Genomic DNA, 24,126 nt, shown 5'->3' with positions numbered 1-24,126 from the left:
GAGGATACTCCCTACAGTTAGCCGCAGGCCCAGGACTGAAGCTCCCTGATACAAAATTTTGCAGAATCTCATGCATGTACAGTGCCATCCGTCCCGGGTATAACTTCAGAAATCTACAAACAGCTTTCCCTCACTCACGCGGACCCGTCGCCGATGTACCTCGCAGTCACCTTGCGTCCCTTGAGACCCTTGGCGGTGACCCTCTGCGTGTCGCCCGGGAACATGTCGAGCGCCTGGTCGCTCCACTCTGCCTCCTCTCCCTCCGTATCGAGGATGAGGCCCTTGACGGGCTTCTCGACACTAATAGTAACCTCGTCGCCATCGACGTCAATGTTGAGCCCCGGGTCCGGGAACGTGAGGTACTTCCACGGCTCTGGCCAGTTGGAGTATCGCGCGAGGACGTTGTCTCCGTCGAGAATGCGCGCCTGGAGCACAATGGGGCGGGGCACGTCTGCATCGGACGTGCGCACCGCTTGGCCGGGGACGTCGCCTGCCCAGATCTCCGTGCTCGCGTTCGGCTTGAGGGTCACGTCCCAGTGTTGCCTGTCGAGTTCTCCGTCGTTCAGGTCGAAAGCGACCAGCTCGACACGCACGGTCTTCTCCTCGAGCTCCGAGTTGCACGCCCAGAGCTGCACCTCGGACCGCGTCTCGAAGAACGCGAGGCTGCCGTCGCGGTACGTCTTGATGTCCTTGCGCGCCATGCCAACAGTCAAAGGACGGAGCTCGCGGGCAATGGCGAAAAAGGCCGGCTTCGGACGGAGGTAGTAGTCGCAAATGGCCCAGGAGACGCAGGGCCAGCAGTCGTTGATCTGCCACACGAGCGCGCCAGAGGTGAGTTCGCGCCCGCGCCCCTTCCAGTTGCGGCGCCAGAGACGGTACGCCGCCGCGAGCGTTTCCGCCTGCATTGCCTGCGTGTAGTAGACGTACGAGGGCATGTCGAACGCATGCCTAAAGTTCTCCATGAGGTAGAGCTCGAGGCGGCGCTCAAAGCCCGCGGCCTTGTTGTGGTTGACGCTGATGCGGGACTGGGGGAATTTCTGGTCCTGCTCTTTGTCGCTGAACCACGCCTCCACCGTGCGCATCGAGGGGTAGCCCTGCATGCCGAACTCGGAGACGAAGCGGCCAGCCAGCTTGTCCCAGTGCGACCAGGGCTCCTGCGTGCCGTGCCAGACATTCCACTGGTGCACATCGCCGACGGTGAGATCGCCGCTCGTCTTGCCGCCATACGGCGACGAGCGCCAGTAGAAGATGTTGGAGAGCTTCTGAACCACACCAGGAAGGATGATCTCGTAAATGTGCCGCGCGGGGAACTTGGTGTGCATGTAGTCGCCGCTCTCGTCGTTGTAGTCGACGACGCCCTGCTCCTCGGCAATCTGGTAGTCCTCATTGTTGCCCGCAAAGATGACGACGGAGGGGTGCGCGCGCAGGCGCTGCACCGCCTGCTCGGCCTCGGCCTGTATGCTGTCGTTCAGCCGCTTGTAGGAGGGGTACAGGCCGCAGCCGAACATAAAGTCCTGCCAGACGAGGACGCCCGCCTCGTCGCACGCGGCGTACAGCTCGTCGGCCTCGTAAATGCCGCCGCCCCAGACTCGGAGCATGTTCTGGTTGCCCTTGACGAGCAGGTCGACCCAGCGCTTGTACCGGTCCGGCTCAATTTCGGTGAGGTAGTTGTCGGCGGGGATCCAGTTGGAGCCGCCGCAAAAGACGCGCACACCGTTCACCTCGAAGAGGAACGATGAGCCGCCTCCGTCCGCCTCGGCCAGCGCCTCCTGGACAACCTCGACGTGCCGGAAGCCAACCCTCTGGGAGGTGGCTGCCAGCTCGGTGCCGCTTGCGTCGAGCACGGCCACTTCAAGCGTGTACATGTCTGGCTTGCCGTAGCCGACGGGCCACCAGCCCCGCGCGCCCTCGATCTCCCAGTTGGGCAGCTCCTCGACGTCGTTCATAGCCTGCTTGACAACCTTGCCCTCGGGGTCCGTAAGCGTGTAGGCGACCTTGGCGTCCTTGGGCGCCTTGGGCGAGATGTCGAGGTTGGACACCTCGAGCGAGCCCTCGTCCCACTTGCTGCCCTTGAGGTTGGAATCCACGCGCAGGTCGTTGATCCGGCACACGTACGTCTCGAGCTTGACCGGCCGCCAGGGACCGACCGTCATGATGATCGGTCCCCAGTCCCAGCCCCAGCCATACTGCGCCTTGCGCGAGTAGAGGCGGGAGCTGTCGCCGTTCCACAGCGGTTTCGGGCCGCCATTCTCCGCCTCCTCTTTTTTAGCTGCGAGCAGGGGCGCGTCGAAGCGCAGCTCGAGCGTGTTCTTCTCCTTCAGCTTGCCGGTCACGCTGACGCGGTGCGAGAGGAACATGTTGGACGTCGTCGCAATCTCTTCCCCGTTCAGCGTCACGGTGCAGTACGTGTCGAGACCTTCAAAGAGCAAATCGGCGTTCGGCGCAGAGAACTGCTCGGGCGAGGCGAGGAACGTCGTGCGGAACACCCAGTCGGCCTCCTGCACCCCTGGACGTCAGCTTAGACCCGAGGCTCACTTACATTGGCACTCCCACTCGTTGAGGTCCTTGTACGGGTCGGGGATGCGACCGAGACGCTGCAGCTCAACATGGACCGAGGTCGGGACCTTGCACCCCTCCCACTTCTCCTCGACGTCGGGCCAAGTCTTGGACGAGACCTGCGAGAATTGCCAGCCAGAGTCGATAGTCGTGCTTGTTCGTGTCATTGTGGATGGTGGGGAGAAAGGACGTGTGACGCATCGCTCGACCTAAGTAGTCTTGAGCTACTATCGGCGTCTATCCCGGCACCGGGCCGGAGGGTCATGTGGGGAATGCCGAATGGCCCGAGCATCAGCCCGCACGCGGCGGTGCTGCGCCGGGGTGTGTGCCGAGGGCTGAAAAATGGCCCGAGATCACCCCGTCCGCCGCGCCTACTTGCTATCAACAATCCCCCGGAGCACGAACAGCGATATCGCGGTATCGACAACGTGTGCATGGTCTACAGAGTAATGTACAACGATCTAATGCATGATGTGGGCAGTGTTTCCACAGTGTGGTGGCTCGGCGATTTAACCATATCGGGCGAGATAACCGGCCCCTTTTCTCTTCTTTCTCTGGCGCCCCGACTTTCCGATCCCTCGGCCGCTTGATTCGGCGTGGCGACCCCACGTGTCTGCATTCTGTGCCGGACCAGATGTCGGACTAGCTCTTCCTCCGCGGGAGGCGGCGCGAACTGCTGGTCGTCTCGCTTGTGCGCCGGAAATGGTCCAGTGTCGTGTGTCGCGGGAGATTGCCCGTGTTTCTGATCGCGTCCTCGTCCTTGGGATACTGCCGGGCCAGGCGCTCCTTTTCGCAGTTCAGAGCCCAGATCCACCGGTCGCGCTCGAGCTGGGGGTTAGCATACGGCGTAAAGGCGGCAGGACATGGCGGCGGTGGAGAAGGCGGACGGAAAGACAGTGCAATTGTGGCTTGGCGGGGACGCGGGACCCCGGATGCTTCGAATGGGCCGAGCGGCAGGCCACCGTCACCCGGCACCTGCCGCTCGGCCTGCGGCCTCGAAAACTCATGCGGACTCACCTTACTCCTCGCCCTGCAAAGCAGCAACAGGGGATCCTTCCTGAACACGGACTTCGGCGGCTGGACATCTCCATCGGGGTTTTCAATCTCCCACGGCTGCGGCGGCGCCCATCGTCCCGTCGGCCACGTGATCGCAATCGCGAGCGTCGTGTCCTCCGCGTCGTCCGTGGCCTGCAGCCCGTCCTCATAGATGCGTGCCTTGGGATACACGGCGCTCTGCGAGTTGTTCTCCTGCAGCTCGTCCAGCGCCATCAACCCAGAGTACGCATACGCGCCAAACAGAGGCCAGCTGTGTTTCCGCTGCATGGCCTTGTTGCCATTGATCCGGAAACAGGTCAGGCGCCCGTTCGAGAGGACGGCGAGATATTGCCGGAACTTGGGCCACTTGCCTTGCTTCATGAACAGCGGCGCTTCCATTGTGATCGCGCGGCAGCCGTCGATGACGCACCAGTTCCACAGACGCGACAGGGATAGCTGCCAGTGGGGCGTTTGGCCTAATGTTAGGTCTAATGCCGCAGCACCCGCCACTGCGTCCATCTCCTGCCGCGCGTTCACGCGCCGGCGCACTGTCCAGTACTCGACGAGCGCGCGGAAGCGGGCAACCCATTCGGCAGCGACGGCGGGCGTGTGTGCCTCAAACTTGACGGTTTGGCCATTCCGCAGCTCGACCTGGAACTCGCGATCGTCGCTCTCGCCCTCTCGAGGTACAGGGTCGTGGGACATGTTCTCCTCGCCCTCCTCGTCCGAGTCGGCCTTGGGCTGATCCTGTGCCTTGGTGAGTCTGACGGAAGCAATGTCGCGCAGATCCATGACGGCGACGCAGCGGGAGATGAACCGAGAGATGCGTCGGCGCTCGTTCGCGAGAAACTCCTTCTGCACGTCGGGAAAGAGGTCGGCTGGCGTGCTCCCTGCTTTCTTGGGGAGCAGTGGCGGGTCAGCCAGAGCAGCTGGAGCGAGGAAGGCGTACCCGTCATTGACGGCGACGTAGAGTGCCTGGCTGCGGACGAGGTCACTCGTCTGCCGCATGAGGTACCCCTCAATACTGGCCGGCTCCTTGAGCTTGACCCCCGTGTCGAGCGTAATGTCCGTGACGTAGTGCGCCGCGTCTCTGAGCTGCAGCACGCGCGTGGTTTTCAAGTCGGCGCAACGCGCAAAGCTAGCCAACAGGCCCCACTCTCTATCCTTCCCGGTCACCGTCGTGTTGTACGCGACCCAGTCGAGGGCAGCGCCGCACTCCCACGCAAACTCGAGTGCGGGCACGTGCCCGAGTACCTGGAACATGTGCCTTCTGTCATGACTTGCCAGGATCAGGTCCCACATTTCCTTGGCAATGGCGTCGCGGTTGATGGTGAGCGATGGCGCGTCCGAGGGGACAGGAATGCGCACACTCGTCGCCAGCGCGGGGAGGCGGATCTCGATCTGTTTCGGCAGGCGGTACTCGAGCTGGCCAGCGAGGTACCAGTGCCAGTCGAGGGCGCGCGAGTGTTCCTGGAAGATGAGGACGAAGACGCCCGTCCCGGCGCGTTCCATGCCAAAGTGCTCGGCCGTGTTGCCGTGGCGCACGCGGTCCCACGCAGACGTCGACTTTCCGCCCTCCGCACAGCACATCTGTCGCATCGTCTGCCGGTACACTGCCGTCCAAGGGCACGTGAGAGAGAGGGTCTTGTCGACCTGGTTGAACAGCGTCAGGCTCGTCCGTCCCGCGAGTGGGATGGAGAAGACGAGGCGTTTGAAGCCCTTTGCGCGCTCGACGCAGGGTAGTCGCCAGTCCGAGTAAATGTCGACCGAGGTCATGGTCATCGCGACAATGTACTGCTCCGTCGGGTCGATACGGGCGCAGGGCATGCGGCGCTCGGCTTCCTCGTCAAACAGCGTCAAAAAGTCACCTCTGTGCCGTCCAATCTTGACGAGCGCGCGGTCCCGCATGACAACACCACCCGGCATAAAGTCGTCGTCGTCAAAGGCGGTCGTGGCGGCACCGCTCGATGTCCCGTCAATGGCTGCGCCATCGCGACTGAGCACGGCCATCGGGTCAGCAGGCTTCTTGTCGCCCTCGCGCACGACGTCGTCTCGCGCAGGCGGGATCTCATGCGCCGGATCCTCGGGAAACTGGACCGTCTTTCCCCTCTCCTTGGCCTTGTCGACGCTCGTTCTGAGCGCAGACTTGAGCCGCTGCGCGGTCGGTCGTGACCCTTTCGAGGTCTTGGACGTCTTCGTCGGCGACTTCTTGAACAGCCGCCCCGCGGGCGCCTTGCCCTTTTCGCCCGGCGTGATGCGCACCTCGTTTTCGTCGTCTGAAATGAGCGGACGCGTAGAGTCCGCAGCCGACGAACCTTTCATAAGCGGGGAGGAGTGCGGACTCGGCTCGACGGAGTGCGTCAGGGCAGGGTGTGAAGGCGGCTCGAGGTTGGCGTGAAAGTCGGAGCTGTCGTCCCTGCTTGTCAGGGGTCGGGTGGGGGCGGTGACGAACGACTCGGCGATCGTCGAGGTGGCGGCTGACGAGCCGCGGCGTGACGTCAGCCGCGAGGTTTGCTGGGAAAGTGGTGACGGCGACTCTGGCCGCGCTGTCGGCGAGTCGGTGCGGGGTTGCTCCGGCGACGAATCCTTTGAGCTGAGGCGGAACGATTCCGGCGAGTCTGTAATGCGTGGTCGAATCGTATCGTCGTCGCTGCTATCCCACTGCCCCTCGGTCGCACCGTCGTTGGCCAGCCGCTTCAGCTCGTCCTTGGCCTTTTGTCGATTGCTCGCAGCCTGCGCGGAGCCGCCGCGGTCCGCCTCAACCATGTCATCGGGATGCGCGCCAGAGACAGCAGGATCGGGTGCCTTGCCGTGTTTGCCCTCAAACTCGCGCCCAATGTCGAAACTGTCCCCAATCCACTCGGTCGAAAATACACCCTTTGCCTTCTTCTTGGCCTTCTTGCCCTTCTTCTTCTTGCGCTGCTTCTTCTTCTTCTTCAGCCATCCCGAGTCCACCGTCCCGTCGCTATCGGACGTATCCGAGGAATCACCCGAGGCGACCTCGAACGCCTCGTCCTCGTCCAGCGCGGCCAGGATTGACTTGCGCTTCACGCGGAACTTGTGCAGCGCCCTCTTGCCTGGGGAGTTTGCGCCTGATCCGGATGACGTCGGGAGCCCCAGCAGCGCCTGGTCGCCTAGCATGCTCTTCATCGCTCGCCGCTTCATGTGCCGTAAGCGTGCGCGCTTCTCCTCCGTCTGATCACTGTAGACGTGCGATGCGGGCATGGGGCCGAGGAACCGGCGGGGAAGGGTGTGTACGCCGTGCTGGGAAGCTTGCACGACGGTAGGCGCCGGCTTGACGACACCGTTCGCAACGGCCGACGCGTGGTCGTCGCCGACGCCGCGCAAGCGAGACGGGCCAGCCTCGACGTTGGCCGCGGCATTGGCGTGTGCTTGCGGGGCCGCTGGTGGCCGTGACGGGCCTGCTTCAGCGTTCGCGGTCGCAGGCATTCCTCCGTCGTTCGTCGAAGCGAATGCGTGTGTTCTTCGAAGACGGGGAAGGAATGCAGGGTGTGGGTGTTGTTGTGAACCGAGTTGCGATGTGGACAGGAACACCGGGTGGCCCCGCGGATGCCTGAACACACGCGATCTGCACGGCGTCATGACGTAGGGAACTCTCCCTTCGAGGTCGGGGCGCGTGGGTCACGTGATGAAACCAGTCAAAGGCGGTAGTCACCGATGAGAGACAGAGGTGCCGGCCGTTCCGGCCGATGAGCGCCCACTCGGTGACCCGGGTACGTGGGTTCCGGCGGAGAGTATATCACTACTGCGACCACGGGAGAGTGCGCGGGCACACAGAGACGTCTCGGCTACTTGCTCCCATATCAGCACCACAAGCTGCTCTCGCTTCAGTGCAGTGCGTGAGTATCGCGAGGTACATAAACTCCTTACACACTCTCTTTCCAAATGTCCCGACCATCAGAACCGACCATGCAGCGCGGCAAACTCGCGCACTACGCGCCCTACCTCGCCAAGCAGTCGCAGAAACCGACCCCCGTCGTGCCATGGCGCACCTTCCTCCCCTTCCTCCCTCACCCCGAGAAGACGGCGCCCCCGCAACCGCCCCGACCGAAGCTGAAGCCCCTGCCGGAGGGGTGGGAACGCTCCTTCCACGCTGCGCCGGCAGCGTACCCGCGCGAGATCCGGGAGGGCCACGGCGACCTCTCGCGGTCTTCGCACCCATATCGCCGCTCTCCTGTGCCGGCGAGGGAGAGCAAGGAGGAGAAGAGCAGACGCCAGGCCGAGGAGCTGAACTACTCCATCGACCAGGAGTATGCCGCGCACCGCTGGGATCTGTCCGAGGCGCGCGCGGCCGCGCCAAAGGGATTATGGAGCAGCGTGGAGCGCTGGCGCCGCACGCAGCCGAGGGGCGGATACACGCTTGTCGTGACGCACGCGAACGGGCTGCTGAAGGAACAGTGGCACCCTGCGCTGCTCGAGCTGCTCGCTCGCGACCCCTCGGCGCCGGGAGCCACGTTCGGCACGAACCAGCCGCTGAAGCACCAGAAGCCCGTCGAGATTGACGAGGTCTGGCTCATGGACAACACGAACCAGGCCGGGTCCATGGACCTGAACGCGGGCGCGATTGGCCCCGCGCAGATCTGGGACGACTGTGGCCGCGACGTGCTCTATTTCGTCAAACACGTCCTCCCCGCTCTCCGGAAGGAGGAAGATGCGGGGTGGCACTTGAAGTACACGGAGCAAGCACCCAGTCGCAAGGTGATTGGCGTAGGGCACAGTATCGGCGGCAACGCCATCGTGCAGGCGGCGCATGCCGCGCCAGAGCTGTTCGAGGCAGTCTTCCTCGTCGACCCCATGTGTCCCCCGCATCCTGTGACGCCCGAGGAATGGCGCCGCGACGGCGTAAAGCACTTCAAGCTGTCTGCCGGCGCGCTGAAAAGGCGCGACGTCTGGCCCTCCCTCACCGAAGCGCGACGGCTCATGGCCGACAACCCCTTCTACAAGGCCTGGGATCCGGCCGTGTTCGAGCTCTGGCTGTCCCATGGCCTCGTCCCTGTAGACTATGCCAACCCCTCTGGACCCGTCACGCTGGCCACGCCTAGTTGGAGCGAGAGCATCTGCTTCACGGAGCCGGCGGGCGAGGCTCGGGGCTGGGACAAGCTGCCATACTTGCCCATGCCTGTCGGATTCGTCATGGCCGGAACAAACTTTACGACCTATGGCCCCGAGCTGACACAGGAGATGGTGTGGCGCCCCCAACGGCCGAGGAACGAGCGCGTCATGGATGCCGGACACCTCATCACGCAGGAGAAGCCGCACAAGGTCGCGGACGCGCTATGGCGCTTCCTCACCACCTATGCGGCTGGGGAATGGGGACTAAAGCAGGAGATCCAGGACGCGTACGCGGCGCAGTCCAAGTTGTAAATTCGAGGGTTGGGGGATGGTTGTAGGAGCAAGAGTTGTACGCCGGCTAGAGTCATAGAATGCATATATACCATAAATCACTTTTACATCTAGGGGCGGACTGGAAGGAGCAGAGCGGCTTCACTGGCGCACTTACGCCGAGGCCGAGACAAACTTGGCAGCGGCCTCGTCGAAGAGCGCGCTCTTGGACGCCAGGTCAGCGGCGAGCGGGTGCTTCGTGTTCGCGAGCTTGCTGCATTGTTAGCTAAGGATATGGGGGACGGGCTAGCTCTTTGCATGGAACTCACGCAGCAGCGACGTTGTCTCCCAGCGCCGTCGCGACGGCGAGCACGTCCTCATTGTTGGGGTCCTGGCCCTGGGCGTCGGCAATGTCGGCCTTGGCCTCGTCCTCGTGTCCGAGGAGAAGGTGCGCGGCGGCATGCGCGGCGAGGACGCCCGGCGTCCGTCCCCCAGGAAGCTGGTACAGCTCCTCATAGTAGTAGTAAGCCTGGTGCAGGGGCCGGGCGCCGGTCTTGAGTCCGATCCACGCCTCGATGGCCTGCACGAGTGCCGAATCGTTGCCAATAGCCTTCGCGTGGGCGAAAGTGGACTGCGCGAGGTCCCGGCGGTCCAAAGACAGCAGAAGCTGGGTCAGGAGCGCGAGACACTCAAGGTCGTCGTGGCCCGCCCCGTCGTTCAGCGTCGCGACAGCCTCCTCCTTCTCCCCCGCCAGGATGAAGACGGTTCCCGCCAGAGCACGCACGAGGCCCTCGTCAACGCTATCCTCGCCCTCCACCTCGAGCACAATGTCGCGCACATTCTCGACCACGTCCTCGGACCCGGTCTGGATGTATTTCGCCAGCGCCTCGGCCGCACGAGCCGGCGTCGGCGGGACCTCGAGCGAGGTGAACGGCGCAAGCACGTTGAGCGCCGCGTCGACCTGGGGCGGGCGAAGGGCGAGGTAGGACCGCGCAACGTAGATTGCGCGCTGGAGAGCGGGCTCCTCCGAGCCCGGGGTCAGGGGCTGCGTCGAGGCCTCATCGATGCAGGCTGGCGTTAGAGCTTTGGTAAGAGATTGTGAGCTTACCCTTGTAGGCGCCTGAATGTCAGTTTCGTTTCAACTGCCGCCCAACTCACCCTGGTGGAAAAGCTGCTTGACGTGGTACAACGGGTCGGCGTCCATGGTGCTCGTTGATGAAGTGTCGAGCACCGGACGTGGCCCTCATGTCATCGCGACAACATGGCGCGCGTGGAGGTTCAGGTCGAAATTGCTTCCGCTCGGCGATCTACGTGCGACCGGGCTCGTTGGTCTCCGCACAATAGATTTCTAACGCTCCGCACGCTGCACGCGCTCCGATAGCAAATTATGCGACGTAATGCATAGTTACATGGACATGCCGGAACTACTCGGCAAGCGAGCCCAAACATCTATAACGGGCTCTTTCGAATCTGGTTAAAAAATCGGTCTGATCTCTACTCGTCGTCCTCGTCGTCCGACTGCTCCTCGAGGAAGCGCACGAGCGCCTCGGTAACCTTGAGGAAGTGCTGCTTGCCCTGGGGCTTGGCACCCTTGTTGTGCCAGTAGATGATGGCCTGGTCGCTGACGCAGTCCTCGTTGTAGAGGACCTTGACGAGCTGGGGGAACGCCTTCATGATGCGCGTGTCGGTGTAGCAGAACACCTGGACAGTGTTCAGGATACCGACCTCAGCCTTGGCACCGTTGCAGAAGGGCTCAAGGGTGGGGGCGAGCTTCTGGACGTACGCGACAACGTCCTTCTCGAGCTCGTTGGGACGACCCGACCAGTCAAAGGCGGCCATCCAGCCGAGCCAGATCCACTCGCAAAGGTCGGCCTCGGGCACAGGGCGCTCGGCCTGCTGAGCCTTGAGGAACTCGACAATCTGCTCGTTCGACTCCTCGTCGTTAATCATACGAGCGATAGCCTGGACAGTCTGGTCCTTGGTCTCCGAAAGGGCAACCTTGGCGTACCAGTCGACAATCTGGGGGAGCTTCTGCTCCTTGAAGTAGTCATCGAGGTGCTTCTTGTCACGGATCTGGTTGGGGAAGACCGAGAGAATGTCGCGCAGGCCAGAGCGACGGAGAGTCGCGGCAAGGTGGTCGATCGACTGCTTCTGCAGGTAGGTGCGGAAGAACTCGGTGAGGAAGTGGAGTCCGACCTTGTCCTTGACGACGTGGTCCTTGGCCAGCGAGGTCAGACACTTGGGATTGATCTGGCCCTCAGTGACGAGGAGGGCGACACCCTCGGCGAGCTTAGTGCGCTGCTCCTCGGTCCACTTGGGGAGGTAGCCGAGAATGTGGGGGAGGAAAGTGTCCTCGAGGGGGCGCTGGAGGTAGCGGTAGCGCTGAATCACGCGCTGGAGAACCTCAACAATGCCCGTCACGGGGTTCCAGCCACCGAGGTTCTCATCGTCGGCGGGCTGGAGGAGGTAGACGGGGGAGCGCTTGTCGTCGAGGTAGGAACCGCCGGGCTGCAGGAGGCCTCCGGCGAAGAGGATCTCAAAGAGCTGGTCAGCGTACTTGAGGAACTCGAGGGTGGTTCCGGCCTGGACAAGCTTGGTCACAAGAGCGTCCGAAGTAGGGGGAGTAGGGACGAGCGCGAGGTGAAGGAGGAGAGAGTCACGGAAGGCTATATGTCAGCAATCTTATCGAACAATGCCCACATTGACGTCAAGGATCGTAGGCACATCGCAGACAGCAAAGCCGCACGACTCGCCACCACAACAGCAGACTTCCTAGGCGCCCTCATCGACTAACCTTCAGGCTCAAACTTGGCAGTAGCCTTGGCCTGGCCCTTGCGCTGCCTGATCCTCACTCCCGTGAGGGTCGGCTTGGCCGCAGCACCGCTGGCATTACCGGGAGTGTTCGAGGTAGGCGTGTGAGACATGCAATGGAAGAAGGGGTGCTTGCTTGTTTCCGAAGGGAAGAGGGGGACCGAGACGAGCTGAACGAGGCGGCGAGAGGACTGGGTCGAGAGAGATGGCGACTGAGCGTCAGACTGCTCGTCACCGTCAGCAATGACATTAGAGCGCGCAGTGCTGCGACCAGCCCTTGGACGCCACGTGAGAAACGCCGAGCTGTGTGGCAGAATTCGCCGCAGCTTAGGGCACGCGACCAATCTGTGCAGAACCGATATGCATGAGGGTGATATCTGCGGCGCATGATGTGTTCCCATGCATGTGAGGGACATGCACTGAGCTTAGGAATCGTGTTCGATGCTTGCGGAAGCGTGGGAAGGGGAAAAGGCTGGCGGCGACGTCGATCCCTTCGACTTCTGGTGGCGGAATGCGTTCCTGTTGATCCCAGAGTTGACCATCATCCGTTGCATCGATGCTTTGCATGTGGATACTTGACGGAAAGAAGCTCAGTCGACCGAGCCGAAAAAGCCTGGTTATGCTTCTGACACCACCGTAGTACTGACGCTTTGCTGAGCCCGGCTCTCTTTTGTTCCACTGATACGATCAGTGTCAGCTGAGCTCCGTGTATCCCTTTCGAGTCGAAACGTTGGGACGTCTCTCGTTGCTCCTCGACGTATGCACGTCCACTGGGGTATAATGGGATAGACTGCTCAGATGACCTCATGCAATCTGCGTCATTGCCGGTGTTGACGACAGATGAGTCGACGGCAAGTAGACAACTTCACGCTCTACCCCCTCAAGCCAGCCTGCTTTGGTGCTGAAGCCGCAAACCCTTGTTGTGCACTGTGCATTTCCAGGCAGAGAAGGATCCCCTGTCATGATCATTTCTGGCAGAACTTGTTTAATACAGTTGCTACCACAGAAGATCGGATGGCGCGCACGGACAGTCAGACGGGCTGCAGGTGCCACGGGCTGTACCGCCTGCTCTGCTACCGACTTGTTCTGCTCCTCACAGAACCACAGACATAGAAAGGTACGGAACGCCCTAACGGGGTTCAGAGTCGCACGGAATATGCATGCACACGGAAGTAACTGCGAGTCAGCTTGCCCGTGAGGTCAGCTTACCTTGGTTGTAGTAACGCTCCGCCACTGACTACCGTGGGAAACCTCATTTGCCACCCAGGTCAGTCACGGTTCGCATCGCGTCATTACCGCTGTTGACCGGGGTCAGCCAGCTGCTTCCATCCACTCACCAACTCCGCACATGAGCAGGCGAAGCAGCAATGCCTTCGCCTCCGACCAACTCCCTCCTCAACCTCCTCAACCCATACGGGTCGCAGCTCCCAGAGCGTGCAGACCGGCACGACGACACTGACGAGCGAGATAACGATAACGACCCTGACTCGCCCTCAAACCTGCTCCTGGCTGAGCTGCAGGCTTCGTCATCGGGCCCATCGCCGCGACGCACCCCGCGTCCGCCACCAGCCATCCGCGAACCGTCGGGATCGAGGCCGTCAACTGCTGCTGCTATGGCCGACGCGATCGGCTCCAGCAGCGACGAGGAACCACCGCGCTCGGTTGTGTACGGTGCAGGGTCGCCGGCCAAGCCGGTCGGCCTGGCCGTTGCGGCTGGTCTGAAGCCCGGGCCGCGACGATGGGCCGACAAGTCGCGTTCACCTGGCCCGTTCAGACGGCAGCCGGACTCGGCCTCCACGTCGCCGTCGCACTCACCAACGCACTCACGACCATCCTCACCGCCGCACTCGACATCAACCGAGGACTCGCCGCTTGACGACGACACGCCTACCGCGGGCCGCTTCACGGGCTACAATGACCCGCCAGAGCAACCGTTAATCTCGGCACCTCGGTCCGGGGGACGGACGAAGCGTGGTCAGCATGTGTACCACAGCGTCACGGCCAACCCGGAACCAGAACGGCGGAGAACAGTCACACACGTCGGCAAGCGAGGGCTGAGCGGGCATGAGAAGGCGCTGTGGAAGTGGACGAACGTCGACGACCTCGATCAGTTTCTCCACGAGGTGTATCTGTACTACGAGGGCAAAGGCTTCTGGTGTATCGCGCTGTCTGAGGTGTTGGGTCTTCTGTAAGTGTGACCCATAAGCTATCATTACCTCTTCAAAGCTAACCTCAGTACGACTTTCTTTGTCTTGGGCTTCTCGACCTTCCTCGTCTCTTGCATCGATTACTCGCGCCTCGGCCGGTTTGCGCACACGACGGGGCGGCTCGACGACGTGCTCATTCCGCAGTGCATTACACGGAAGACGGTGACGCATATTCTCTTCCTCGTCGTCATCGCTGCTTTCCTCGTGATCAAGCTGATTGGCTTTGTCGCGCGCGTGCCCCGTCTCATCGACATGTACCGATTCTACACATATCTGCTGAAGATTGAGGACGTAAGTTTCATTATCCCTGCGCATGAACTGACCCCAGTCGGACATCCAGACGTTACCCTGGCCCGAGATCGTGAAGCGTATCGGCGAGATTCGAAACGAGAACCCGCTCACGTCATTGGGCAACGGCGGCGGAACGGCGCTGCAAGACTTCCTCGGCAACGAGCGTGTCAGCAAGGTCAAGCTCGACGCACACGACATTGCGAAGTGAGTTATAGCTCTTCCCATACTGGACCCCAAGCTGACCTCAGCCGCATTCTCCGGCGCGAGAACTACTTCATCGCGCTGTTCAACAAGGATGTGCTCGACTTGCGTGCACGCCTGCCCATTCCGAAGCGGCTGGTGCACCTCATTCCCCCGTCGCTGATCACGCGACAGTCAGAGCTGCCCCGACAGGCGGGCGACGAGCATGAACGCTTCTACCTGACCTTCGGCGGGAACGTGCTGACTCGCGCACTGGAGCAGAACTTGCGTTTCGTAATCGTCTCGTACTTCTTCGACGCCCACGGCCGCGTCAAGCCAGAGATGGTACAGGGCCGTGGCCGTAAAGACCTCGTCGGCCAGCTGCGCCGCCGTTTCCAGCAGATGGGCGTCATCAACGCGCTCTGTGCCCCGTTCATCGTCGTCTATGTGCTTGTCTACTCCTTCTTCCGCTACTTCCAGGAACTGAAGGAGCATCCCGCGACGCTGGGAGGGAGGCAGTATACGCTGTTCGCGCGGTACAAGTTCCGCGAGTTCAACGAGCTCCCACACCTCCTGAATCGGAGGCTGGACGAGGGCTATGAGGTCGCAAAGGAGTACATTGACCAGTTCCCGAAACAGCGCACAGCGCTCGTCATGAAGTGAGCTAAAACGGCTGAGGCGCTAGCTGACAGACAGGTTCGTCGCGTTCGTCGCTGGCTCGTTTGCCGCCGTCCTCATCGCGGCAGGCATGGTGCACCCCGAGCTCCTGTCCAATTTTGAGCTCAGCCCACACCGCACGCTCCTGTGGTACCTCGGAGTGTTCGGAGTGATTCTCGCGGTAGCCCGCGGCATGATTCCGCCCGACAACCACGCCTTCGACCCAGCCCGACACATGCAGGAGGTAATCCACTACACGCACTACTGCCCCGACAGCTGGCGGGGCCAGCTCCACAGCCAAGTCGTACTAGCCCAATTCGGCGTGCTGTTCCAACTGAAGCTCATGGTGTTCGCGCAGGAGCTCCTCGGCGTGCTCCTGACGCCGTTCATCCTGCTCTTCTCGCTCCCGCAGTGCGCCGAGGCGCTCATCGACTTCTTCCGCGAGAACTCGATCCACGTCGAGGACCTCGGGTATGTGTGCTCGTTCGCCGTGTTCGACTTCAAGCGCGACGGCAACGTTGGCGCGCCCTCTGCCGGCCATGCGGGCCAGGCGGAACATGTCCCGCCCGAGCGTCCATTGAGCCGGAACAGGAAGGGCCGGCGGACCTTCACAGACGCCAAGATGGAGCAGTCGGTGCTGCACTTCAAGCACGCGCATCCAGACTGGCAGCCGATGGATCCGGGCGCGTCCCTCTTCCTCGACCGCGCCATGGCGAATGAGCCCCGGAGTGCAGCTCCAGGCGGGGCAGGCGGGGCACTCGGCATATCCGGCGTCTCGGGGCTGAGCATGGGCGGCCGGTCCCCCGACAGCAAGTTCCACCACCACAGCAGCCTGGCGCCGATTCCGGGCGAGGTGGGCGAGGAGGACGAGAGCGACGGCGAGGCAGAGCAGATGGGGTGGAACCGCCAGGTCGACGTTTCCGACTCGGCGGGCAAGGATCCGGGTCTCCTCCGCGATGCGGGCGTCATTCTGCGCCAGGTCCGGGACCAGTTCTGAGCCATAATCTAGAGCCAAGAACAGAGTAGAGAAGCGAATGGAGGAAAGTCTTCGGTGAAGTCCTGTTGTAAGCATAAACGTATTGATGTGATCTGCGAGGGTTGAAGGGTTGGCAATCGAGCCAGTTTCGTCTGCTAGATCCCTACATGCATGACAACCGTCCAAATCTATTAAGAGTAAGCTTAGCTGGTGAGTTTTTACTTCGACGCGAAGGCGCGAACAATCTTGGCGGCAATGTGGAGGAAGAAGATGGAGGCGATGAACGAGAGTGCAAGAACAATGACAACGAAGGGGTCACTGAGAGGTCAGCTACAGCTCATCCGTAAAGCTTGGGCAGCTCAGCTGCAACTTACACCTTGAGACCAGCCTCGCCAGAGTCGGTGTAGAGCTTCATCATGGTCGAGCTTGATCCGCCGGCGCCGGCGGCGCGGGCAGACGAGGGGCGGGGCGCAGCGGGGGCACGGCGGCTGCAGGTGGTTACGTTGCGGCGATTCGAAACCAGAGCAGGCAGGACATTGGCAGAGAACAAATGTCGATGAGCGGGCGGAGCAGCGATCAAGTTGTCGAGGAGGGACAGCGTCAGCGACTTCGCACAAAGGGGGCCGGATCCAACTTACCGAACGGCGTTAGCTCCAGGAGGACGCGCGACGGCAAAGGCGGACGAGGCGCCGCCGGCGGGGGAGGATGGGCGTTTGTCGTCGGCCTGATGTCAGCTCATCGCAACATCCACAAACAGCTCGGTGGTCAACCTCCACAAATGTCATCTTCAAGAGTGCGCAGCTGGGTATGCACAGGCTTCCGGGATTGCGATCTACGCATCAAAGCTGAAGAGGCATCTGCCGGCGTCTATCCTGATGAAGCCGCATAGTGGAGGGTCAGCACGAGGACTCACCATGGTGTAGGGATCGGGGGTTGTTGTTAAATGCTGAAGATCGAGAATGTCGCTTTCGTGTCGCGCGATGGGTCGTGCTGGCCGTGCTGGCCACTGGGCTCTGCTGGTCCCGCTATCGTGTTCATTGCGGACGTGGCGACAGCCATCGAGACGCGTGGCTCTGCTTCCGCTAATCCCCTGCTTCATTAGGGACTTTCTAATCGACTTCTGCTAATGGGTTCGTAATCAGCGGGTATACCCCGGTATCTATCGGTCATGTCCGCTGCGGTGGTGGGGGTCGGTGATTCCCTGGCGTGTGACTGGCTGCTGACATGAGCGAGCAGTTGCGGTTATGACGGCGGCAGCACGCCATCCCCGGTCCGTCTGCGAGATAGGACTTGTGTGTGCCGGAGCCGTCTCACACTCGGCTCACACAGTTGCTTCTTCCTCATTACTCACAACCTTCTTTAATGTGAGCTCCTTGTCTTCTACCGCCAGCTGACACCCAAGCCCACCATTAGACCCACTCGCCTCCTCCACCGCGCCATGTCTGACATTTACTCGTTCAAGGTCCAGCTCCCCAAGGGCGAGCTCGACCTCGCGCCGTACAAGACCAACGGCAAGGACCTCCTCTTCGTCAACGTCGCGAGCAAGTGCGGCCTCACGCCCCAGTACAAGGACCTGCAGGCGCTCCAGGACAAGGACGGCGACAAGCTCCAGATCATCGGGTTCCCGTGCAACCAGGTGCGTACGGTGAGCGCCGTGGGCGCGAGCTTTCGTGAACGCACACAAGACTGACACCCCAGTTCAAGAACCAGGAGCCCGGATCCGACGAGGAGATCCAGTCCTTCTGCCAGGTCAACTACGGCGTCACCTTCCCGATTGCCAAGAAGGTGAGTCTCCACGAGCGAGGCGGGCGAGGCGGGCGAGGCGGGCGACAGCGAGCTCCTCTTGAGTTTTACACCGGCCTCTCTCTGCCTCTCCCAAGTCCGATCCCTCTCCTTTCGCCCTGAGAAGTCCTCGGAGCCCAGCTGACCCCCAGGGCGACGTCAACGGCCCCGACACGCAGCCGATCTGGAAGTACCTGAAGGCGCACGCTGAGCCGCCCGTCGAAAACATTGACTGGAACTTCTCCAAGTTCCTCGTCAAGGACGGCAAGATCACCTGGTTCCCGGCCAAGACCAGCAAGGTCGTCAGTAGCTACTACCCCGACTCGGGGCGCGGACGGGGACGCGCTGACCGCCAGTCTGACGTTGCTGCCAAGCTCTAAGAGCGCCTGCGAAGGTTGCTAAATCTAGATAAAACTGCAGTCATTATGCTGCAGGGAGATGTGAAGTATAAGAAGTACACAGGCTTGCGAACGGTCCGGTGATGGTTGGGGACAGTTTGGGTACTAACTCTTGACGTGTCTGAAGCGCGGAGCGCACACAGGCGTGACCACAGGTAGACATCCCTCACCTCAGTTCTACGCATCTGGCTCCTACTCAACTGACAGCACCAACGTTCTAACTCAGCCTCAGGCTGCTAACGACCCTTATTTGCAGAGCAGACTTCATGGCTATGCCGAGGGGGCCTGCCGATGTCACCCAGGAGCAGAGATTGTGGCAGTTGCGTTCCACGACGCCAGTCCCATTGGGGCTTCGACTCCTCTGCACACGTTCCTCAACTCCACAGCACGCTTGCCGATCAATAAAGAGCCCCATGCGCCAGCCCCGAAGCCCAGCAGCCCACGGCCGCAGTGTCTGCCGAGCGGTCATATTCCAACGACGACGCTGATTCTCATCCGGTCGCGTGGCCCAATGGCAAGGCGTCTGACTACGATTTCGTAGCTCAATCAGGAGATTGCGGGTTCGATCCCCGTCGTGACCTTTTTGTGCGTCTCTTTTACCTCCTGAGCAAGGTTTGAGACTGAGAGCATCGAGAAAACGTCGAGAAACGGAAATTTCACGGTAGAGGAGTGTACGGTGGTGATGGTAGATACTAAGGGGGAGTGTGGCGGTGGAGGTTGTTTCAGAACTGTGCCCCTTCGCACTAGGCTAATCTGATAAGAGCGGAAGCGGGGAAGGCAATGACATGTGTACTGGTGAGGCAGTGTGAGGATGCGAGTAGTTGTGCGTTGTCTGGTCTGCAGGGGAATTGATAAAGACGGGTCTGGTATAAGAGTTATTGTCTTGTGGTAAGAGGGAGGATGAGGGAAAAAGGTCAGTGCGACTCATCCCTACCCATACATTTCCGTGCATCACTAAGAAGCTTCATTGAGCTAAACCCTCTCGCCAATCCTCGTATCTGTGCAGATTGAGGATATCCGTGCCAACCCCGCGACCGGGACGTCCTGTGCGATGGGTGAGTCGGCGCTAAGAACGTTACTGCTCGTTCTCAGAAGGGTGGGAGTGCGTTGTCTCGAAAATTCCTCCTCTCCCTCCCTGCCCCCCATACGTAGAAAGACTTGGGTCAGTGCGAATATACATGCCTCGTTATCAGGCAGCTACCGGCAAGTGGGCTCGGAGTCTGGCCGGGTAACTGACTCACAATCCCTCGTTTTTTGGGTGGCAGCATCCGAGCATCCGGGCCCCATATACGTTTGTGATCCGTGTGGAGGGAGGCACACGGTACATCCCAGCCTGCTCAGACTTACAGCCAGCCCAGTCAAGCCGACGCAGAACCCGGAACCCTCCAGGATATCCAGGACTGCAGTCAGACCGGCTGGATGTTCTGCAGCTCTGCAGGACGCTGCTGCTGAATAAACCAGATCTCAACCGGCTTAGCGCTCTGCTTAAGGCTTAAGGGACAGAGGAAGGGAGAAGGGAAGGAGCGGAGGCCCAAGCGTCTGGGGTCCTCCCGATCCGAGCGTATTGACCACCTTTATTCATAGGTGGCCCGGGTGGCGTTTCTTACGGAATCTCAACTCAACTCATTTCTGAACCCTCTGACTCACTCATTCGTCGCGTTCTACGCCTCAGCACAAGTCTCCTCCTCTACATTTGATAGTAGGCACATATGGGTAAACATATGTGTACGGGCGCTCTCGCTCGTATTCACAGAACAGGGCTGTAGGGCGTAACGGTATGCATCCGGCCGCCCCGGCCGAGGTACCCATCCCGACGCCTGCATGCCTGGACCTGGGCGCCTCACTTCAACGCCTGAACGCCTGAACGCCCCCGGACTTCCCGCGCATGCCAGGCAGAGGTAGTTGCCACCGAGATGAATGCGACCTGTGCTTTGTCTGAAGGGAAGGGGAGTGACAGAGACGCGATCGTGCGCGTGCAGAGTGTATGGGGGTCTGGAACAGATCGAGAATCCGGTCAGACCGTATGCCCTCTGCTCTCCTAGATCCAGTTCTTGCAGATGGGCCCCAAGAGACCTGAGCGCAACATCTGAGCGTCTCAGTGGAGACGCGTCTGGTGATACCCAGTGCCTCTGCTCATATGCTCATGTAGCCTTTGGTCTGCCTCGAGCACCTCGAGCACCTCGTCTGAACAAAAGACAGCACCCATTCGCATACCTTCTCTCCCTTCTACCTTCTATCTTCTCCCGATTCCATCGCTCGCTCGTTCTTACACTCATTAAGCACCTGAACTGGACTGCTCGAGCGATCTACTCTCTTTCTCTTCTCTCCTCTCCTCTCATCTTCACCAACTCCAGTCCCCATCGCCTAATCTCATCACGCCCACTCCGCGTTCCCAACGAACTCCAAAGCCGCACTCAAAGCCGCTCCGAGCCCAGCACCATGCTCCTCTCCACCCTCCTCTCCACCCTCCTCCTCTCGGGCAGCGCGCTCGCCCACCCCTCCCCGCTGAAGCAGCACCCCATCGCCATCGCTTTAACCACTGGGAATCCGACACCCACGCCCTCCCCCGCATCCTCGTTCATTGTCGCCGTCTCCGCCCCCGCGACGCCGACGCATGCCGAGCGCCATGCGCTGCCTGGTGTCGTTACCTCTACGCCGTACCTTTAACCCTCCTCACTTGCTCACTTGAATCACTCCTCGCTGTGACTTCTCTGTGATCGGAGCAGGCGTAGGGCCTACTAGCAAACCAGTCAGGTCTGGGCCCCGAACTGTTCGGTACCCCGCCCACTCGCCGCCGCCGCCGGCTCACTAGCGCGTTCACTAGCCCGCACCTCATACCCTCGTGGCGTCGATACCCTCAAACAACATTTTTTGGTCTTCCTCGGCTGTTCCTTCCTTTCTTGTAACTTTTATGTATCAGTGTTGACTTTAACTGCTGCAGTAGAGTACATCATCACACGGTGACATATGATCCACCAAATATACTTGAGTTAACTAGGCTCGGAGCGGTATGTCCGGGCGGGGTATCGATTACAGGCCTGGGTTGAGGAGTTGGGAGCAAGGGAAAGGGGAAAGGAAATATATAGTGTAGTGGGCGGCGACGGGTGCTTAATAGTAGGTGGGGCTGTAGTGTAGATAGTTGGTGATTGTGGTGTGCTAAAAAGAGAAAAGCGGAGAACTCGTCAAATCATAAAATAACGCGCGGTGCGGACGAAGGTGGTGAACTGGTCGTGAAGAAAATGAAAACAACAGGAGCACCTCGGCGCTGCTCGTGCCAGGAAGTCACTAGGGTGGCTCCTGGCAAATGTGAAGGTGAAAAGCGAAAAAAATGCTGGAGAGATGCTTGAAAAAGAAAAGCGATGTGTTGAGTGTGCTTGGGTATCCATTGGATGATGATGGTCTATGCGGGTGTCGGCGGTCACGGTCGCAGTGGGAGGCATGGCTGATCGCCCCCCCACCTTGGTCAATGACAACCGTCTAATGTCACATGGGCGGGCCCTGCATCATCCGCCGGTCGTCCTGCTGCTGAGGGTGGGGCGGGGGCTGCTGGTACATGCCGGGGTGTACGAGGAACCCGGGGTGGCCCGCCTGCTGCGGGTAGCCGTACTGCAGCGGGGCGGCCGCATAGTCACCAGGTCCAGACGGCGTAGGTGGCGGGTACTGGTATGCGTTGGGACTCGGCATGCCCATGTGGTAACCTCCGGACAGTGGCGACTGGAGCGGATTCGGGTGCTGCTGCGGATGCGGAAGGCCCATGTGAGTCGTCGGAGAGGACTGGCGGTGCATGTCGGGGATCGGCGGCACCGGCGGGATAACGTCCGGCGCAGTGGGCACATCGGTCGACAGGTTGGGCTGCGAAGCCGAGCGCTTCTTTGACGGCAAGCGCTTCTTGGGGCGCTGCGCGACCGGCGTGCCGTTGCCGATGGCGGCCATGGACCGCGTTTGGGCCTCTGCATGCGCGGCCGCCTCGTCCGGGGTCGCCCCCGCCACCTGAGCTGCAGTAGCCAACATGGCCTTGCTCGCTTCTGCGCTGAGCTTGTGCGGGCGGATCGACAATCCGCCATTCTTCCCTCCCTTCGTACCGACGAGTGGTCCGATCGGCTGCCCATCGGGCCCAATGCCGTCAGACGACTTGAGACAAGCGTGGATAAGATTCCGTCCCTCGTTCTTGGTCACGAGAGGTTGCAGCTTCTCGGTCGTAAACGTGTAGACGAGACCCGTCTCGGAGACGACGAGCAACATGATCTGGGTGCCGGTGAGAATCGACAGCTCGGACGCCTGATGTTAGCTCAAGCGTCATAGGAGTAGCCTACCTTCTTCATGATTCCAGATTTACGCTTGGAGAAAGTGATATGTCTCCGCGACTTGTCGGTGATGTACTCGATGCGGATCTTGCGCCGACCGGTCTCACCATCCTTGTCCGCGAGCGTGAAGCCTCCCGGGACGTCCTGGGTCTCTCGCCTGCGTTTGGGTTGCGGCGCCGGCGAGTCCTCGTCCTCATCGTCGCTGGGACCATCGAGCCCAGTCTCAGTCTTGAACATGTCGTCAATGTTCGTCGGCGGCGGTTGCGAACTCGACGCCAGCGGCATATGGGAAGACGTAGGTGTTGGGCCGCCGCTCGTCCGTTGGAGGTCGGGGTCTGCGGTGGCGTCAGTAGAGTTCAAATCTGGGCGTCGCCGTTCAGGAAAAGAACAGCAGAAAACAAAAGGGCAACTCACCAGTTTGCCCATCCTTGGCCTCTTCAGGCTGGCCAAAGTTCAAGACACCCGTGCCGTCAAAGTCGGCGACCATGTCGTTCATGTCGAGACTAGGCTGGTCCGTCTCATTGCCATAGTCGCCGAGGGTGCCGTCCATGTTAATGGACACTGTACGCGCGGACATGGTGGAGATCCTAGACGGCGAGCTGTGAAAGTTTCCGCCCAGCTGCGTCGGCGTGAGTTGAGCGGAGTAGGGGGAGGAAGTGAGGGCCATCCAGCAGAACTAAGGCTGGGGGGATGATGGCGTGAAAGTGAAGGTGTGACCAGGTAGAGGTCCAACGGTTCTCGCTCTTAAGCGGCCACACGTATCGTTCGTTGCTTCGGCCTGTGGGGAAGGCTTGGACAGGAGAAGCAGGGGAGAAGGAAAGTCGAAAGGGTCTCGCCACTGCTTGTTGAAACTGGAGCAGAGGTGGACGACCTGCGGGGATGTAAGCGACGGTACTCCAGGCGGCGTCAGCGTGCGTCTGGCCCCAGTGATCGGCATATTGTGTACGCAGGCGCATTACCGATGGGAGAACCCCAAGGCAATGCGTGCGCTGCTACCGCCCGACGCGCGGTGCAGATCAGAGTGAGCCGCGCGGCGATTGTTGACCATCAACGATTTGCCAGCGACGGCGACTGGTGAGGTCATACCCGAGCGACCGGACGACAAGACACACACCGTTCGATCGGCGTTGACTGACCTTGTCATGCCAGGGGGCGACAGGGGCCAGTGAAGCAGTCGGAGGGGGAGGTGAAGCAATGGGGAAGGCAGTGGAGAAGGAAGGGACGGAATCACGGAATGACGATACTCACTGATGAGCGCTAAGTGCGTGTCAAGCAGGTGTAGTAACTCTGGCGAGATACAACTTTATCGGTGTCGTACTTTTGGCTAGGCCCGGCTGGTACAGGGCTGTGCGGCACGATGCGGCGGCGGGCTGGCTAGCTGGCTTGGCTGGCTGGCTGATCGGGTTACGGAGGCGAGCGGTGCGCACTTAAGGTTATGCGGCGGCGCTGGCGTCGGATGAGCGAGAGAGGAAGGTGGGCGCTCCAGGTTAGTGGGTGTCGATTATTATTGTTTTGAAGATTCCTATAAGAGGGAATTCAACCTTGTTTCAACTCGCGATAGAATGCGAGAGGACAGGGTCGGGCAG

The 24,126-nt window shown here is 60.9% G+C and overlaps 8 protein-coding genes and 1 non-coding gene across 9 annotated transcripts; 4 read left to right on the top strand and 5 right to left on the bottom strand.

Annotated features, from left to right (window-relative positions):
• Window positions 1-134: 134 nt before the first annotated feature.
• A1Q1_01516 (glycoside hydrolase family 2 protein) lies at window positions 135-2,723 on the bottom strand (the record flags this gene model as incomplete). The annotated part of the gene is made up of 3 exons (XM_014324555.1): window positions 135-2,498; window positions 2,540-2,594; window positions 2,641-2,723. 3 exons carry the CDS (start codon window positions 2,721-2,723, stop codon window positions 135-137), a joined length of 2,502 nt encoding a protein of 833 aa, XP_014180030.1.
• A 475-nt stretch (window positions 2,724-3,198) lies between these two features.
• A1Q1_01515 (spore wall assembly -related protein) lies at window positions 3,199-7,041 on the bottom strand (the record flags this gene model as incomplete). The annotated part of the gene is made up of 1 exon (XM_014324554.1): window positions 3,199-7,041. The coding sequence occupies one exon, from the start codon at window positions 7,039-7,041 to the stop codon at window positions 3,199-3,201; it is 3,843 nt and encodes a 1,280-aa protein (XP_014180029.1).
• Window positions 7,042-7,497: 456 nt separating this feature from the next.
• Window positions 7,498-8,976, top strand: A1Q1_01514 (uncharacterized protein; the record flags this gene model as incomplete). The annotated part of the gene is made up of 1 exon (XM_014324553.1): window positions 7,498-8,976. The coding sequence occupies one exon, from the start codon at window positions 7,498-7,500 to the stop codon at window positions 8,974-8,976; it is 1,479 nt and encodes a 492-aa protein (XP_014180028.1).
• A 132-nt stretch (window positions 8,977-9,108) lies between these two features.
• Window positions 9,109-10,138, bottom strand: A1Q1_01513 (uncharacterized protein; the record flags this gene model as incomplete). Its single annotated transcript, XM_014324552.1, has 3 exons — window positions 9,109-9,208; window positions 9,264-10,017; window positions 10,093-10,138. The coding sequence occupies 3 exons, from the start codon at window positions 10,136-10,138 to the stop codon at window positions 9,109-9,111; spliced, it is 900 nt and encodes a 299-aa protein (XP_014180027.1).
• A 290-nt stretch (window positions 10,139-10,428) lies between these two features.
• Window positions 10,429-11,858, bottom strand: A1Q1_01512 (uncharacterized protein; the record flags this gene model as incomplete). The annotated part of the gene is made up of 2 exons (XM_014324551.1): window positions 10,429-11,600; window positions 11,729-11,858. 2 exons carry the CDS (start codon window positions 11,856-11,858, stop codon window positions 10,429-10,431), a joined length of 1,302 nt encoding a protein of 433 aa, XP_014180026.1.
• Window positions 11,859-13,112: 1,254 nt separating this feature from the next.
• A1Q1_01511 (uncharacterized protein) lies at window positions 13,113-16,077 on the top strand (the record flags this gene model as incomplete). Its single annotated transcript, XM_014324550.1, has 5 exons — window positions 13,113-13,933; window positions 13,982-14,243; window positions 14,293-14,447; window positions 14,492-15,082; window positions 15,120-16,077. The coding sequence occupies 5 exons, from the start codon at window positions 13,113-13,115 to the stop codon at window positions 16,075-16,077; spliced, it is 2,787 nt and encodes a 928-aa protein (XP_014180025.1).
• A 1,417-nt stretch (window positions 16,078-17,494) lies between these two features.
• Window positions 17,495-18,218, top strand: A1Q1_01510 (glutathione peroxidase; the record flags this gene model as incomplete). Its single annotated transcript, XM_014324549.1, has 3 exons — window positions 17,495-17,692; window positions 17,755-17,841; window positions 17,991-18,218. The coding sequence occupies 3 exons, from the start codon at window positions 17,495-17,497 to the stop codon at window positions 18,216-18,218; spliced, it is 513 nt and encodes a 170-aa protein (XP_014180024.1).
• A 515-nt stretch (window positions 18,219-18,733) lies between these two features.
• A1Q1_t372 lies at window positions 18,734-18,817 on the top strand. Its single transcript has one exon. It is a non-coding gene; the product is annotated as a tRNA-Arg (tRNA).
• Window positions 18,818-21,719: 2,902 nt separating this feature from the next.
• On the bottom strand, window positions 21,720-23,207 carry A1Q1_01509 (RNA polymerase II transcription factor; the record flags this gene model as incomplete). The annotated part of the gene is made up of 3 exons (XM_014324548.1): window positions 21,720-22,505; window positions 22,550-22,902; window positions 22,955-23,207. The coding sequence occupies 3 exons, from the start codon at window positions 23,205-23,207 to the stop codon at window positions 21,720-21,722; spliced, it is 1,392 nt and encodes a 463-aa protein (XP_014180023.1).
• Between the last annotated feature and the right edge of the window lie 919 nt (window positions 23,208-24,126).

The sequence above is a fragment of the Trichosporon asahii genome (genome assembly GCF_000293215.1).
Source record: "Trichosporon asahii var. asahii CBS 2479 unplaced genomic scaffold scaffold00050, whole genome shotgun sequence".
Classification (NCBI taxonomy): Eukaryota; Fungi; Basidiomycota; class Tremellomycetes; order Trichosporonales; family Trichosporonaceae; genus Trichosporon; species Trichosporon asahii.
This window is presented reverse-complemented; position numbering and strand designations above follow the sequence as displayed.